The sequence below is a fragment of the Agelaius tricolor genome, unplaced genomic scaffold (genome assembly GCF_023055355.1).
Source record: "Agelaius tricolor isolate 1412-34295 unplaced genomic scaffold, bAgeTri1.0.p SCAF_17, whole genome shotgun sequence".
NCBI lineage: Eukaryota > Metazoa > Chordata > Aves > Passeriformes > Icteridae > Agelaius > Agelaius tricolor.
Genome location: NW_027269277.1, coordinates 18249550 through 18266211, shown reverse-complemented (window position 1 = coordinate 18266211; position 16662 = coordinate 18249550). Strand labels below are relative to the sequence as shown.

Genomic DNA, 16662 nt, shown 5'->3' with positions numbered 1-16662 from the left:
TAGTTCATCACTCCTGGTGCACCTTGTCCCTTCTTTGGGAAGTGCCACCACAGTAAAGGAAGCACCACAGACATTTCCAGTCTGCCAATACCTGGGCAGTGGTGTGATTAACAAGGAAAAAATTATTATTAACTTATCACAGCCACACAGAAAAGAAACGGTTGGTGGTTTTTTTAAATCTGATTTCTTGTCACTTCAAAACGAAATTATGAAGAAGGTATAAAAGTGTATAGAAAACCTGTTGAAAACTTCTCTACTACTGCTCTAACTTTAAAGAAGTCTACTCTCCTCAACAAAACATCCACCCTGGAGTGTAGGCATCTTACCAAGGTGTAGGCAAGCCCTTTATTCCAAGCTAAAAAGTCCAGTGTAAAGAGTGAAGCTGGGTAGGACCAGGAGGGAAATCACTGGTGAATCAATAGAGATTTACTGCTTGTTTTTGCATGGGAGGAGCTGGCTCATCTCAGGATGGATTTCAAGAGTGACTGATCCTCTCTGTGTACATGAGTAGGTTGGGGAATAGTTCTTGGAACTGAGTCAGCCCAACAATTGCTTTCATTATTTGCAGCTGTACAAAACAAATAAGTTGGAGAGAAATTTCGAGAGGTGCCAAATCGGATCCCATTGATGTGAGTGAGCACAGTGTTTAGTGCTGCACACATGAAGCCCATGAATTACAGCTGATGACTCCTCAGCCTCACCTGTCACCTTTGCTAAGTGAGCTGATCTGATGATACTCCTCAAAATAACAAAGTTATTAAACTAGAAGTGTTTTAAAGTGTTCCTTCCTTAGCATCCACAGTATCTACTCACCACATACAAATTGCCTGCAGAGAGGGGTTCTGATTAGATTAAAGGCAGATCAGTGCAGGGTTTGGACAAGCTGGAACCACAGCTTGGCCCAGGTCTGGTGGCTGTAGCTGTGAGGAACAGCTGGGCTGACAAGCCATAAAAATCATAAAAACCATAAAAACCTCCAGCTCTCTCCATCCATACTCACATAAACCACCAGGACCTCACCTGGGGGGACAAATCTGAGTTGGCACAGGGACACAGAGAAGCCTGGAAGGAGCCCAGAGGAGGCAGAGATAGATCACAGAATATCCTGGGATGGAAGGGGCCCACAAGGATCATCCAGTTTGAGCCACAGACCCCCCAACAATCCCACCCTGACTGACCAAACTCCTGGAGCTCTGGCAGCCTTGGGGCTGTGCCCCTTCCCTGGGCAGTGCCCAGCACCTTCTGGGGGAAGAACTTTCCTGATCTCCACCCTAAACCTGCCCTGGCCCAGCTCCAGCCATTCCCTGGGTGCTGTCCCTGTCACAGGGAGCAGAAGTTGGTGCTGTCCCTCCACTCCCCCTTCTGAGCAAGCCCTCCACCTTCCTGTTTTCCTACCCAGTGCTCTGGAGAAAGGAAGAAATCCTGGCTGTGCTCACTTCCAGAGAAATGCTGGAATAGCTCTGGAGTGCAGGAAGCGCTCCCTGAGTCCCCTGGGAGGAGGTGCAGGGCTGGGGTGGGCAGGGGGAGCACGGGGTGACCCCAAGGCAGCGCAGAGCCAGTCCCCAGCTCTGGCCAGGGCTGCTCCCCAGCAGGGGCCATCCCACAGCCTCTGGGTGCCCTCGCTCCTCCTGACTCCCAGCTCTGCCTGAGGAATGTGCCCTGTCCTGGAGATGGCCAGAGGAGGAAGGAAAGCTATGTCTGGAGCGCTGATGAAGTAATCCTGTCTGGGAATCATTGGAAACACTGATCTGCAGCCCTCCAGCTTTTCTCAGGAGACCATGCTGGGGGGAGAGGCAAAGACAGCTTCATACCTCACATTTTTGGATTTTTTTTTGTTTCCCCCTAGAGACTTTAGGGCTCCTTTTTTGTGCATCTTGTTCCCACTAGGTCTGCATATTTCCTAATCATGGAGATGTGCCAGGTCTTCTCTTTCCCAGAGGAATTGCCATAATTTGGATCAAGAAATAACAACATTCCCAGCCTTTTTTCCATCAACATGAGATTACCACATTTCCTAAATACTTCAAATTGTGCTTGAGTGCCTGGCAGATGATTGCAGATGTTGCCACCTCCTTTCCCAGATGTCATGTTTATTTTCCATGTAGATCTGAGTTCCTGGCTTATCAGCCAGTCCTAAAGTGAGGACATGTCCCCTCAGTCCCCAGCTCACCAGCAGCACGGGCTGGTGACATCCCTGGCACTCCTTGGGACTCTCTGTGGCGTCAGAGGGAAAACAATGGCCCTGATTAATGAGCTGCCACTGCCCAAGACCAAACAATTTTGACCTGGAGCTGCTTTCTGTGACCCCTTCCCATAAATCTGCAGCTGATCCAGCGATCCAGATCACAGACAGCCAGGAAAGGCCATGGCATTGTAACTCCAGGGGCTGCCTTGCAGCAGGTGCAGGTGAGCCCCAGAGGTGATGTTTGGGTTGCAGAAAAGCCAAGGAAAGGTCACAGGGTTTGTGTGTCAGCACCCAGAGCAATCAGGTGGCCTTGCTGATTGCAGGAGGAAACCAGGGTGACCCTGTGCCACCTCAGCAGGAAATGCTGATGCATCTGTGGCTGAGGAAAAGCCTTGTAGGAACAAATCCCAAAAGCTGGGCCAAAGCCTTATCTTATCTCCAAACACTTTCTCCACTTAGCAGTTGTTTTTACTGTGCTGTTGTTGACGTCTCCCCGCTCCAGACTAATGCTTTAATTTTTCGTTGTTGTCACTTTGGATCATTTACACCCCAACTGCTGCCTCTGGCTGAGCCACACACAACTTCCATTTGCAGCAGGCACAGAGGAATGGCTGGGAACTGCTCCCCTCTCTTGTGACTCAGCTGAGCAAATCCTGCTTCCCTGGCTGGGAAAATCAATGGAAACAGGAATCCTGTTGCTTTGCAAGAGGTACTTTTGGGTTAACACTTGCATTTGAATATCCTGAAGGAACCTTTGCCATGTCTCCTGATGAGTTTGTGATTGTTAATTTAATTTTGGATGAACTTCTTCAGCTTCTGTAGGAAGGGAAGCTTTGGCTCTGGCCTGGAGGTTCTCAGCTCTGTGCCCACCCCCAGCAGAGCCACCCTGGGGGATTCCTGGTTATTTTGACATGGAAAACCACAGGAAGAGAGGCTTCTAGTAACCATTCCCCTCAAACAAACAAAGGAAATAGAAAATCTTTAAAAGCTGATGAACCGTTTTCCTTATAAATAGTTCAGCTGAAATAGCAGGCAAGGGAGAGAGTCCTGGCCAGAGGTGGTGAGAGGCTGAACCCCTTCTCACCTCCTCCTCCTCTAGGAAAAGTAGTTTAGCACAGTGGAGATGCACAGGAAAAGATGAAAGGTTTAAAACTTCACTGACAAATGATTACCCTCAAAAGACACATGGAGAATTGAGAGAGCAAATAACCTGACCCAAGGCAGCCCCCTGAGCACAGGAAATGGGAGAGAGGCACTCAAACCACATTAGGTCTAGAGGGGAAGTTTTCCCCAAGCAGCTCTGACCCACACATTCCCCACCTGCAGCCCATCATGGGGGCCTTTGCCCTCTGCATTGACTCAGTTCCCATCAGTGCCTTGATACAGAACTCAGCAGCCAGCAGAAAAGACAAAAATTGGGATTTTTTTCGCTGACTTACAGCCAAGACCTTCCCCACAAGAGCTCCCTTCCCCTCTGCTGGGAAAGTCAATGGCAGCAATAACATTTCATTTAGAAGATCTTGCATTGTGCATAGAGAGCACAAAACATTTCATTAAAGTCGAGGAGAATCAAAAATCCTATGTCCAAATTCACAACAAAAAGAGGGGTGGAGATGAGTCTCTTTAGTTATTTGCTACTGTCTTTTTAAACCTTTAAAAATAATAGAAAACCACTTGAGTGTAACAAGTGAAAGCTGATTCCAGGAGCTGAAGACTTAATAAATACACCAAATATTGCAAGGCTTGTGATCCAATAAAGCTGGCAGTGCTGTGGTGCCTTCTCTTTTCATGGGGGTAACCTTGAAATAAATCCTAAGATGATTGCAGGCCATTGGTTTAAGGACACATGGCTTTTCAGTGAATCCCTGAGCTCTCCAATTCCAGCAAAAATAGATTTCCTTGGGGATAGAAGCATGAAAATGCCCTTTGAAAGGGGCACCTGCTCATTTCCAGCTGTGCTCACGCTGTGCTGGTGATGAGGGGCCCTGGCAGCTCAGAGGGGACAGCATTGTCCTTTCCTGGCAGTCATTCCTGCAGCAGGGACTGAGCTCTTTGGAGGGTCTGCCTTGCCCAGGTTTTCCTCTGCCTCTGCACCCCCAGTCACTGGTGCTCACCTCTCACTGTCTCCAGGGCAGGGTGTGGTGTGTGGACAGCCCCCAGTGTTCCAGAGGGTTCCTGCAGCTTCTGCTCCAGGCTCAGGACTTGTGGTTGCTGCCTTTTCTTTCCCGGCAAGCACAGCTCACAGGAGCATCCTCAGCAATGACAAAACAGATTTTAAATGCTGAGTCAATGCAGAGGGCAAAGGCCCCCATGATGGGCTGCAGGTGGGGAATGTGTGGGTCAGAGCTGCTTGGGGAAAACTTCCCCTCTAGACCTAATGTGGTTTGAGTGCCTCTCTCCCATTTCCTGTGCTCAGGGGGCTGCTTTGGGTCAGGTTATTTGCTCTCTCAATTCTCCATGTGTCTTTTGAGGATAATAATTTGTCAGTGAAATTTTAAACCCTTCATCTTTTCCTGTACTATCACCCTCCTTCCCTGACTCAAATCAGCTCCAAACTCTGACTTCCAGTCCCTTCCAAGGGGCCCTGAGGTGCCCTGGGCCCATCTCTCTGCACAGGAGTGACTTTACACACGGGAATAGTCCATGGACCTCACCCATGTGCACAAAGCTGTCTGTGTGCCCAGACCCTCGTGCCATCCCTGCTCTAACCTGACTCGTTTTGCTGCCAGCACAGCCCTCTCTGTTCTGCCCAGCAGTGATTTCCCCTGAAGCAGAGGCTCTGTGGGCTCTGCTCCCCCAGCTCTCCCTGTGGCCAGAAGGGATCCCCAGCTCCTTAATCAGGCATCACATTGCCTGAGCTGTCACTGAGCCACACCCAGGCACGGCCAGGCTCACAACCATCTGTGAGGGCTCTGCCAGGGAGAGCTGCAGTGCCCAGAGTGCCTGGAGGAAGGCTGCTACAATTAAAAACAGAGATTAAAAATACTTTTTATCCACACTCACTGCTGGGCCCAGTATGGAGCATCAGGCTGAGCGTGGGAGGGATCTCCCTGTGCCAAGTGAGATGGAGTTGGAAACCATCTGACAGAGAGGTGAGGGAGGTCACCCATTACCCTCTGCCTGGGGAGCCTCCCGTGTTTAATGTTGGCCGTGCTGCAAAATCAGATTATCCCAGGAAAAGAAGTTTTCAATATATTTTTCTCCCCTGGATAATGTATCAGTCAACCTTTCACATTTGGCTCCTGAGGATTTGTGGTTGTGCTGTGTTTGCGGTTTTCACCGCCGAGAGCAGAATGTTAAAGCCTGAACTGGAGGTAGGAATGAACTCCCAGAGTCAGAAATGGTGCAGTGAGGCTCTGGGCAGAGGCTCTGTCCTCACCTGTGTTGGGGTCTCTGCTGCTCACAGTGACCCTGAGAAGAGTTAGAAAGTCTCTTTTCCCAGCCTGGTGCTTGAAGAAGGAGTCAGGGCTCTTCATTTCTCGGTCTCAAGGTTGTTTATTGTTCCTTATCTATAAAATTCTTTCTCCTGTCCTGCCGAGGTCCACCCAGCAGGACAGTTCCAGGCACTCTGCCTGCCCCCAGGGCAGGGTTATGTCTTTATATTAAAAACTACCTATACAATGTTTACAATTACTTTCCAATACCTATCACCTGTATTAGACAGTGAGCTTCTACTCTAAACCAATCTGTGAGTGCCACCATCACAGCAGAAGATGGAGGCCAAGAAGAAGAAGGAGAAAGGCTGGACAGGCCCAGATCCCTCCATCTTGCCCCCTGAACCCCCATTCTAAAAACCCCAAAATCTACTTTTTCACCTTGTGATAAATTTACCATCATTCTACTTAATTTGTCATGGCTTGCAGATCTTCATCTAAGGTTGGTAACTTGCTCTATGGTCATAATCAAAACCACAGGCATTTTGGGCTCTGAGACCCCTGGCAGGGGTCTTGGCTGCTCAGGACAACCAGAGGGATGTTCTGGGTCCTGACAACCTGAGCTCTTTCCAGGGGCATCTCCAGGCTGGATGTGCTGCTCTTGTCTTGCTGGAGCCAATGTGTGCTGGCAACAGCCAAGGCAGGGCAGAGAGTGAGGAGCCTGAGCAGAGGCTCACACAGGGCATGTGCTGCTGAGACCCCTTTGTGCTGCTGAGCCCCCTTTGTGCTGCTGAGACCCCTTTGTGATGCTGAGACCCCTTTGTGCTGCTGAGACCCCTTTGTGCTGCTGAGACCCCTTTGTGGCTCTGCAGGAGGCAGAGCCTCTGCCAGACCTGCAGGATTGTCACTCCAGCACCTCATCCCAAACCATGCCAGGGCATCTAGGGAAGGATGTGCACCAGGAGCACACCCAGAGCAGGGTCAGCTCCACAGGGGATGGCAGGGACAGCTGTGGCACCCAGGACTCTTCTTGTGGCTCTCACAAGGAGCTTTGCCATGGTCATGACACAGTAATGACACATGGCTCGCTTTTAATTTTATGTCCCTTGTGGCCCTAGAGCAGGACCAAAATTATTTAACAGGGAGGAGAGGGCAATGTTCTCTTAGGCCTGGGCATTGGAATTTGAGCAGTGCAATCAGAGCTCTTCAGCTGCAGCAGGACCCAGCCCAGCAGGTCTCCCACACCACCCTGGGCCCTGGCTTTAGGGACAAAGGCTGGGTAGCAGGGCTGTGGAAAAGAGGGGGTGCACTGCCAGGAACGTGCTTGATTCTCCCTTGCAGCATCCTAACACCTTCATAAAGGCGTGAATCTCCTCAAACACAGACAGCAAATATGAAAGTGGAGCAGATCCTTCCTCCTCATCCAACACACCCTGGGGCTGTCCCCAGCTTTGCCTCCCAAAAGTCAAGTCTAGCTCTAAAGGGGCCAGGGGAGGTTAGGAATATTGTGAGGTCTCACTCTGCCAGTTTGGCATTAGGTGTTCTGCCCTAGCACAGCCTGACCTTGTCCCCATGACTCTCTCTGTTTTGCCCTCAAAATGTTCTTTTCCCAGCCCACTCAGCAGTGGTGTGGCAGAAGGGGCACAGGCTGTGTTTATATAAACCCTCTGTCACCTGCCAGCAGAGACCAGATGTGTGTGGCACAGGAATTCTCCTCCTGTCCTCTGTGGAGTAGAAAAGCACTGAAATTCCACTTTGCTTATTCTGTTCTTCAGCTCCCAAAGCCAAAATAAACTTTGGGCAAGAAGTAACTCAGAAGCAAAACCAGAATAATTGAAAAATACTTTTCTTTCTCTTAGCAAGAATGGTGTCAAATGTTGTGAAAGCCCAAAGACTCTGCAGTCAGAGCAGAGCTCAGGCTCTGACCCCAGACCCTCTGACAGTGCCACACTTGCTCATGAGAGCTACAATCCAGAGGCACCAGCTGAGCCCCCCTAAGCCCTAAGAACAACTGAAGGCACAAGAGGAGAGATAATAATTTTGTTTCAAGCCCCAGGATTTTCTAAGTCCTGGCTGAAGTCACAGCATCAACAGCCCAGAGCAGATCCTGGGAGGAGCAGCATCCTGGGAGAGCTACAGGGACCCCAACCCCCTCAGCTGGCAAATTCATGGCATTTGACAGACAAATTGGAAGCTGTTGGCCATATCCTGGAGCATTTTTGCAAAGCTCAGCACAGTCAGTCTGAGGGGGCTGTGAAATGCCTCAGCACCATGAAAGAACCTGTGCCAAGCTCAGCCCATTGCCAGTGGGAACTGGCTCTGCCTGGAAACCAGAGGGGTCTTGGAGCCAAGAGCAAGGATGGGCTTGCCTGGCAGTGGCTCCTCCTGCAGAGTTTGGGGCTTTTTCTGTTGATTCTCAGCTCAATGTGATGCTGCTCCCTGTGTGTGCCATCCTGAGGGTGTTGAGGAATGGCAGTGCTTCCCAAATAAATGGGAACCGCAGGGCTGGAGCCCCCAGCTGCTCTGCTTGCCCAGCATGCCATGGAATGGCAGTTTGGAGGTGCTAAATAATGTCCCACAGAGCCACTGGAGGGAGATGGGGTTGGCCAGACCCCAAGGACCTTGGAGATGGAGCAGCAGTGGCAGAGCAGGGGGACTGGGCTGGATCTGTGTCTGGTGACCAGCACTGGGTCAAAGCCTCAGCCAGGGTCTGTAGGGAGGGTCAGGGGCTCCAAGGGCAGTCCAGCACCGTGGTGTCTGGGCAGGATCCCCTCTGAAGGACTCTGTGGTGCCATGAGGTTACTTGGCATCTGCTGAGTTCCTGATGGGAGCTCCAAGAGCTCCTGGAAGAAGCCAGAGACTCCAGAGTGGGAGCGAGTCACTGCCCACACTGATGGCAGGCAGAGAGCAATTTACTGAAATCAAGCAGCTCAGAGATGAGAGTAGAGAGGTGGGGGGAGGAAAATCACTGCTTTGTGCAGTTGAAAAGTTAAAGCCTAGTGTTTCTCTTTCTGCCAGATCCGTTATCTCCCTGTCTGCTGCAAATAATGCCCGTGCTGGGAGCCCAGGGAGGATTTCTGCCTTATCGAGGTCGAGGCACAGGAGAAGAGAGAAATCTGAAGAGCAGGAGGGGAAAGAAAACACAGCTTTAATGTCAGAGCTTTGGAAGTGGAGATCCTTATCAGAGCCTGGTTTCTCCTCTCCTTGATTATGTTACTTTGAATTTGGACAAAGCAACCAGCCTGGCCAACCTCCACTTCTGGTTCTTCTCAGTTTCACTTTCTGAACATTGTCTCATTGTAGATGAACACTCAGATTGTCTTTGGGGACAGTTCCACAGGCAGGAGACATTTCCTGGGCCAGGAGATGATGAGAGAGACCTTTGTCACTGCTGTCATTAATGCCCCTGGTCATCAGAGACCTGACAAAATCACAGATTCCCTGGGGAGCATTACCCCAACCACAGTGCCCACAGAGCCTGGGGTTCAGCTCAGATGCAGGATTTGGGAATGGTCATTTGGGAATGGTCATTTGGGAAACATCAGGTCTTCCAATTTGCCTTTAATATCACAGAGCTATTGTTTTCTCTTCTCCCATTAATTAAAATGTAACATATGAGCTCACCCATCAAATTATTTCCCAAGGACCTGACTCCTTCCATTTTTATATGTGTGCAAAATCCTTTTGACACAGATCTGTTCTCCTAAATCTGCAATAATTCAGTAATAAAGCTGGCTCAAAACACTACTGGCAGAAATGCAGGTGCTTGGTGTCAGAAAAGAAAGAGAGCAATAAAGGAAACAAAAAAAACCCGAGGGCATCTCCTGGCCAAGGGTAAATGCAGCACTGTGTGGGCCCCCAAATTAGGAACTATTTACAAAACAAAGAGTTTGTCTCGAGTGCATTGTGCTGCTCTGACACCACTGAATAGCCGTCTAAACTAATGATGGTTTCTTCCTTTTTTTGGGTCAGGTCTCGCTGAGGAAGAGCTTCTTCAAAAACCAAGGCTGAGCATTTCCAAGGACCAAATCACCATCTCACCAGGAGACACCCTAAAAATAAAATGCTGGTAAGGATTGCTCTAAAAAATGCTGGATTTTTTCCTTGTGTTGATTGGTTTGGCCCAGCAGAGCTCCAGGACAGAGCAGAGCCTGATGCTCGGCCAGCTGGGAGCTGGGGCTGTGTGGAGGGAGTTGGATGGGCTGTGACAGAGCAGGGAGGAGAGTGTGGGGTCAGCTTGGCCAAGTTCTTTGTGTTGTGTTGTGTTGTGTTGTGTTGTGTTGTGTTGTGTTGTGTTGAGTTGTTCAGGCACCCAAGCAAAGCCCTGAGTCAGCACAGGGGAGAGCTCATGGGAGCGGGATGTGCTTGAGGACATGGCTGGAAATCCTCTCTGAAATAGGGGCAGATTCAGCTCCTCTGCAGCTGAAATCACTCCTTTGCTCCCTGTCCATGAGGAAACAACAAAGATCACCAGGAGCTGCCACCTAGCCCATCACAGACACTTAAATAAGCAGCAGTCACTGTGTGTACATTCAAAGACCCAGCCAGTTTAAACATAACATGTTCTTTAAATCAAATTTAACCAGGACTTGTGAAAAACCAAAGTGCTGCTGCTGTGAATCACAGCAGTGCCTCAGTCCTGGCACAATGTGTGCCACCAGCCATGCAAGGACCAGCAGGATTTTGGTGCTGACAGGGAGAGGATGCTCTGGGAACAGGGATACAGCTGACACACGAGGAAGGAGCAAACCCAGAGCACTCTGCTGTGCCAGAACATGCAGCAGCTGCTGGGTCCCACAAAAGGCCCCAGACTGAGATGGATGGAGGTGTTACTTTTTCTGAGTGGGATTTTTACACTTCACTACTGCCAGAGGACGTTTCTCAGGTTTTTCTCTGAGAGTGTTGTAGGAAAAAAGCCCAAGGTAACACAAACTCTCACGATTTCTCTCTCTCACACACACTCACATGGATTTTACACCTTCTTGCAAGGTTCCCTTGGCTGGCGCCACTACCTGGATGGTTTCCTGCAACAGAAGTTACTAAAAACAGGAAAAAAAAGCAGTGAGAAGATGAATCTAAGCTTTAGGTTTCGCTGACACATCCCTTCTGCTTTTTGTCCCAGACTATTTAATTCTTTGTTATAGTGAAAGGTGAATGGGCTCAGACTGTGTAAATTTGGGATGTCTTCTGGAGTGTGAGGCAGCTTTTTTCCAAATCCCTCCAGCTTGCCATGTGGCTTACGAGGTCACAATAACCTTCCAGTGGTATTTTTAGCTTGGCAAACAGCAAACATGTTGGCAATAAAGTCTGAGCAGTCCTTTAACATCTCAGTGGTGCTCTCCATAAAACCTGTGTGGACTCAAAGTCCCTGGGGTGCCCCAGGCCAATTAAATCAACATTTCCCAGCAGTTCTCCATCCCCCACCTGTTTAATCTGGAGGAGCACCCTACTTTTCTCGTATCACCAAATCAATAAATAATTGAAGGAGTTACAAGCACTTCAGTCCCACATTGCTTTATGGATGCAAAGCAAGAAATCCCCATGACAGGTCTGAGAAACACAAGAGGGTGTGAGAATGGGGTGTAACATGGGACCAGGGCCTGGAGCACTTCAGCTCTTTGACTCACACGATTCAAAACCTGGGAAGAGAAGGAAACTGTGGTTTCTGAATGCAAGATTCCCTGGATCAGCCCCTCTGGGGATGTCTGCCCTCCTGTCTCCTCTGCCACACTCACAGGTTAGCTCCTGGCCCAGGGGAGCTCTGGAATTCTTTGTGCTGCCAGGGCCATTTGGGCTGTGTGGGGCACAGCACGGGGCACAGCCCCAGCAGGTCTGTGGCAATGTCCATCCTCCCTTCAGCTCCGGGCTTTTGAGGTTCTTGGCCAAGATTTCCTGGTTTGTGGGAGTGGGGCCAAAGCTGCTGCTGCCACTCCCTTCTGGCAGATGTGTGGAAATCCCAAAGCAAGAGCCAAAGGCTTCACCTTCCACCAGGATAATGGATGTAGGGGGAGAAAGATTTAAGGAAGCACAGGTGTGAAATCCCAGCGCTGCCCTGCAGAGCCACCAGAGCTTGGATGGACACCAGAGGGGTGTGGGTGACGAGGGGCAGGGACACAGTGACGTGCTGGGAGCTGTGTCTGTGTGAACTGGCTCTGTTCCCTATTCTGGGCCAGCAATCCCAGTCCTGGAGTCACCAGTGACGTTGGTAGGGTGGGCCAGAGCTCTGGGTGCTCGGAAGGACAATGGGAAGCTGCTCTGACGTGGGGTGGGGCTGTCCAAGCCACCAGAACATCCAAGAACAAGGGCGAGGCTGCTCAGCAGAGAGGATATTCCCCCTTTTGCCAGTGCTCCCGTCAGCCTGGTGCTGGGAATAGCCTCAAGAGCTCCACGTCCGCCTCCTCTCCAGGAAGGCGACAGAGGGACGGGCAGGAGCGAGGGCCAAGAGGATGTTTGTGGAAATGTCACTGCATGTCCTGGCAAACGTGCTCTGACTGCACCTATTGCACCCCTGCAGGCCACTGGAACTCTGAGTCCTTGGCTAACTGGGAATTTCACACAGATACTTTGGGCATTGCCATCTCAGTCCTGGGTCAGCGTGTCTGGGCTGGATTTCTCCCTGGCAGCACCGAGCTGGGGAAGTCCAGGCGTTCTCACTCCTTCCTCAGCCCAGCAAACGCCAGTGGGAATTCTCTGAGTGAGAAGGGAGAGCCAACCCCCCTGTTCTCAGGAAGAGTGCAAACACACACAACTTCTAACTCCCTCTCTCCAGCACAACACACACAACTCCCTCTCTCCAGCACCAACTTCTTCCCCGGGAAAATCCACAGGAGATTAACCCCCAACCCACCAGTTTCCACACTAAAAACCAGTTTGTTAAAAAAACCACCATCATCTTCATCTCCTAGGCCTGTGTGGTAGCTCTGGTCCATCCCCAGAGCCCTCAGAGGGAGCTCCAGGAGCTCCTGCTGCCATGGCCTGTGGCTTCCAGCACATCCAGCTGTGACTTAGATCAGCTGGGAGCTCTGGGTCTTGCAGCAGATGACACCCAGGCCCTGCTTTTTGTCCTGAACTCCATGGAATTGCATTTTTCATGAGCTGTGCTTGGAGATCCAGCAGCAAAGGGGTCAGGTGGGGCGAATGTCTCATCCTCTGCCCTCCTGCCTTGATGTTCTGGCTGCTGCCACAAGGGGAATTGGAAAAAATGTGTCCTGAGCAGATATTCTCAGATTTGTAACCTGATTAGTTTCAGGCCCTTCACAAAAATCAAGACTGAGTCACTGCTGATTAAGCAAGAAAGGTGATGAAAAATCACATAAATATCCTCCTCTCTCCATGCAGCCTCAGTGCAAGAAAATACACATTCATTTAGCAGTTAAAATATGCAAAATCCTCCTCCTTGAACAAACATATAATTTTATCTGATGCTTTGTAATGTTTGAAGTGGCTAAAATACAGTGTTATAAAAACAAACTTGTATTCAGGCAGTGTGTTAGAAGAGAAATTAAACTTTTCTCCAGGAGCTTGCTGCAGTTCCCAGGTAGTATTTCAGTAATGTCTGGGGAACAGTGTGAGGTGATCCAGCTTAATTTCTGATGGGTGGAAGTGCAAACAGGAAGTATCATTCAGGTTTGATGTGTGGAGGGGTGACTAGTGGGTTAGCTGGTGTAAAGTTTTCTGGGTCTCCTAGGAGGTTGGGGAAGAATAGGGCCAGAGAGATGAGTAGGGAAAGTATTAGTACAAATCCTAGAACATCTTTAATAGTGTAGTATGGGTGGAAGGAGATTTTGCCGCAGTCTCGGCCACCTTTACAATTTTTTTGGGAATGATAAGGGTAGGAGCACTGGGAACAACTGGCCAGACAGAACCCCCAGTTCTGCCTGAATGCAGGGTAATTTGGATGTGTTGTGCTGGCAGGGGAGCCCCGTCTGTGAGCTGGCAGCTGAGGGAGGACAACCCGCGGGTGCACGTGAGCAGCTGCCGCGATGTCGCCGGGCTGGCCTGCAGCCAGCTTGTCCTCAGGAGAGCCACGACCAATGACACTGGCTACCTCAGCTGTGCCCTCAGCAGCACCCCCGAGCACCAGGGCCTCATGGCCAGGGTCTATGTCTTTGTCCAAGGTAAGAATTCCGCTTTTTAAATGGTGTCGGGCTCTGGGGGCTGCGTGAGGCAGAACCAGCAGTGCAGGGGCTTCCACCTCTCCACTGGCTCAGGAGGAAGCAGAAGCTCTGACACCCTGAACAGACCAAATGAATCTGGGTTTTTATGGCAGCTGAACTCTCAGGGAATGGATGTGAGAACCAGAGATTAGCCATCCTGTTCAGTTCCAGGACTGGAAAGCTGGATTGTCCCATCAGTTTAGTGGCCCAAGTAACAGATACTTCCTTAAACATCCTTTCCTTTTAAGACTAAATTCTTCAATCCTGAAGGACTTTGCTGTCACAGTGCTTTTCCAAAGATTCATCCTGCATGCTCAAGCCCTCTCTCTTTCCCTTCCTCCCCAGGCATGGACCTTCCCAGCAGAATGCTCTGTAATTCCTCCCCTCCTACACATTTGTCCTTATATCTGTGAGACATTCCTAGCAGAGCTGGGTGACTGCATTGGATATATTTTACTATAAAAAGTGTCCCATTGCTCATTTTTGTTCCCTTTGAGCTGCCTCTCCCCCACATTTCAGAGTCATTGAGTTCAGATCCCGGAATTAATGGAAGCAGGAACTTCAGAGAAGCATGGTCCTCTGTGATTAAGTGAATGCAACCTATTGAACCACCATTTCAATAATGGGAATTTTTGTTAGAATATTCCCCCCAAATGCTGAGTTTTTTTCAAATCTACTTGACAAATGCATTACTAAACATTGAATCATCTTGGATCTTCCAAGCTGAGATTGTGACTCCTCAGATGAAGGAGCTGACTTTTAGTGCCTTGAATAGGAGGTGACACGAACTCCTCTGGTGCTGGATGGGCTCAGCCTTTGCTTCCCCACAAATAATCATGTGAATGAATTAATTTCATTTTCCTGGTAAAACCTAATTTGTGGTTCTTTGAATTCTCTTACACAAATGCTGCAGAGGCAGTGAGTTTGTCTAATGGTAGTTGAAGAGAGCTGCAAACCTATAGCTCCAGAAAACAAAAATCTTTGCTGTCAGCTCTGACTCAGGGTCTCGGGGTGTTGCCAATGGTGGTGAAGCAACACAAGAAGTGATTTCCATCTCCCAGGGGACTCTGATATGCCCACACAGCTAAATTCAGCTTTTGCACCTCCAGGTGAACACACCTGCTCGATTCATGTGGGTGACACTTTCCTGCCTGTTGAAAAGAGTCCCATTTTACCCTTATCCTGCTTTCCCAGCAAGTTTTCCTCTAATTGGAAAGTGGTTTTTTGGCGTTATTTCTTAGTTCCTGAAGTAATTTTTTTTCTCCCTTTCTATTTCCTTTCTCTGTTTTTTTCTTGGTGCTCTGGTTGCTTTATCCACCCTGGTTCTTGTGCTGAGCCGTTTCCTTTTCCCATTACACCCAGCTCAGATGCCCCAGGTCCAACATTGTTAACCCAGCCTGTCCCACGCTCCAGGAAACTCAATTCTCTGTCCAGATTCAGTGCCCTGGCTGCCTACCCAGCCCCTCATTACTCTGTGGCAGGAGCACGTGCAGGAAATATTGTGGACCTTTTGGGACTGCCTGAGCACTTTCCTGAAGAAAATATCCCAAGTTATGAAATGCCTCGCCAGGGATGCTCTTGGAACAGAGCTGATCTAAAAAAAAGGCAGGATGTCCTCCAGCTTGCCAAGGTTCTCCTGACAAACAGCACAAAATCACCCTCTCAGGTGCATTTAATTGTGTCCCACGTCCTCCCTGCTCTAAAAGCTCTTACTCAGACTCCTATGCTTGAAAAGCCATGGAAGGAAAAGTGGGTGGAAAATCCTCTGGCTTGTCCTGTGCACCCCAAAGCAGGGCTCTGCCCCAGGAGCTGCAGGTTCCTGCTGGGATCTGCCCTGCCAGGCTGAGGAAGCTGCTTGGCCCTGTGAAATTCAGCTATTTATACCTCAGCATGGATCTGTCCTCAGGGCATGCTCTTCCTGCCATTCAGTTCCTGTGGATATTTGTTGGAAGCCAGCAGACTGTCCTGGGGACCAGGAAACTGCTCTGGACTTAACCAAGCAGTTCAGAGCACACCTATGGCTTTCTTCAATATCTAAACATGCCTTTTGAAGGAAATTGCTGTGGCAGTGTCTGGGCAGCACTGAGAAACCCATCAGCTGTCTCCAAGTGAGGGAACTCACAGATCCCTGGCAGTGCCAGACAGGGGGTGAGGCCCAAAGCTCATTTCTGTGGATGTTTTGTGGAGAGAGCAAGTGCTCAGCAGGGTGTTTGTGAGGCTGAGCCAGGTGCAGGCAGAAAATGTGGAGAGCCAGCCCCTGAAGGCTGGAGATTCCTCTGAGGTTACAAGCCACTATTGCCAAAAAAGGAAGGGCAATGGTATTTTTCCCTTCATTCCTGGCCGGCTGCTTGACCCCGAAATGAGAACATGATTGTATCGGAAGCCCTGTTATTGGTGATTATTTCCTGTGCTGCTCCTGTTTTCCCAGCCTCCCTGGAGGGCTTTGGGAGCTCTGGCAGGACCTGGCACTCACAGCTCTCCCTGTGGGGTGGTGGAGCTGTGACCCTGCTCATCCCTGGGGTCAGGAGGGGCAGCTGCCACTCCTCAGCTACGTTTGGGCACTGAGGGAGGCACAGCTCGGGAGCTTCATCCTGAATTAATTGTTCCTGAGGCCTTTTCTGCCTCCTGCTGCAGCTGCAAGTCCCAAGGATCATCATTAAAAAGGAAGACAATCCCTTCTCCAGTTGCCCTTCTCCCTGTTGGAAATACAGAGTAGCCCAGGGCTGGAACAGAAATAGTTGGGAGTTCTCAACTGAGTTAATTCCATGTCAGCTCTGAGGGATAATCTCTGCAGGGAAAGGCAGGGTCTGGTCCCACACTGCAGTGGCAGCTCCATGGGAAATGCTGCCACAGCCACCCAGACACAGCATCTGCTTCCATCTGCCTTCTGCAGTTACCCCTCCTGAGCAAGGGACACCTCCCTGTGAGGAATATCCCCATTTATTGC

General features: G+C 49.9%; 1 protein-coding gene across 3 annotated transcripts in view; it reads left to right on the top strand.

Moving 5' to 3' along the window:
- Positions 1-16662, top strand: part of LOC139597437 (vascular endothelial growth factor receptor kdr-like) — a 128843-nt gene that overhangs the window by 25574 nt on the left and 86607 nt on the right. For all 3 annotated transcript variants that reach the window (XM_071442790.1, XM_071442788.1, XM_071442789.1), the window contains exons 2-3: positions 9532-9628; positions 13474-13676. In XM_071442790.1, coding sequence (XP_071298891.1) covers positions 9532-9628; positions 13474-13676 — 300 coding nt within the window. The remainder of the gene's footprint in view (positions 1-9531; positions 9629-13473; positions 13677-16662) is intronic.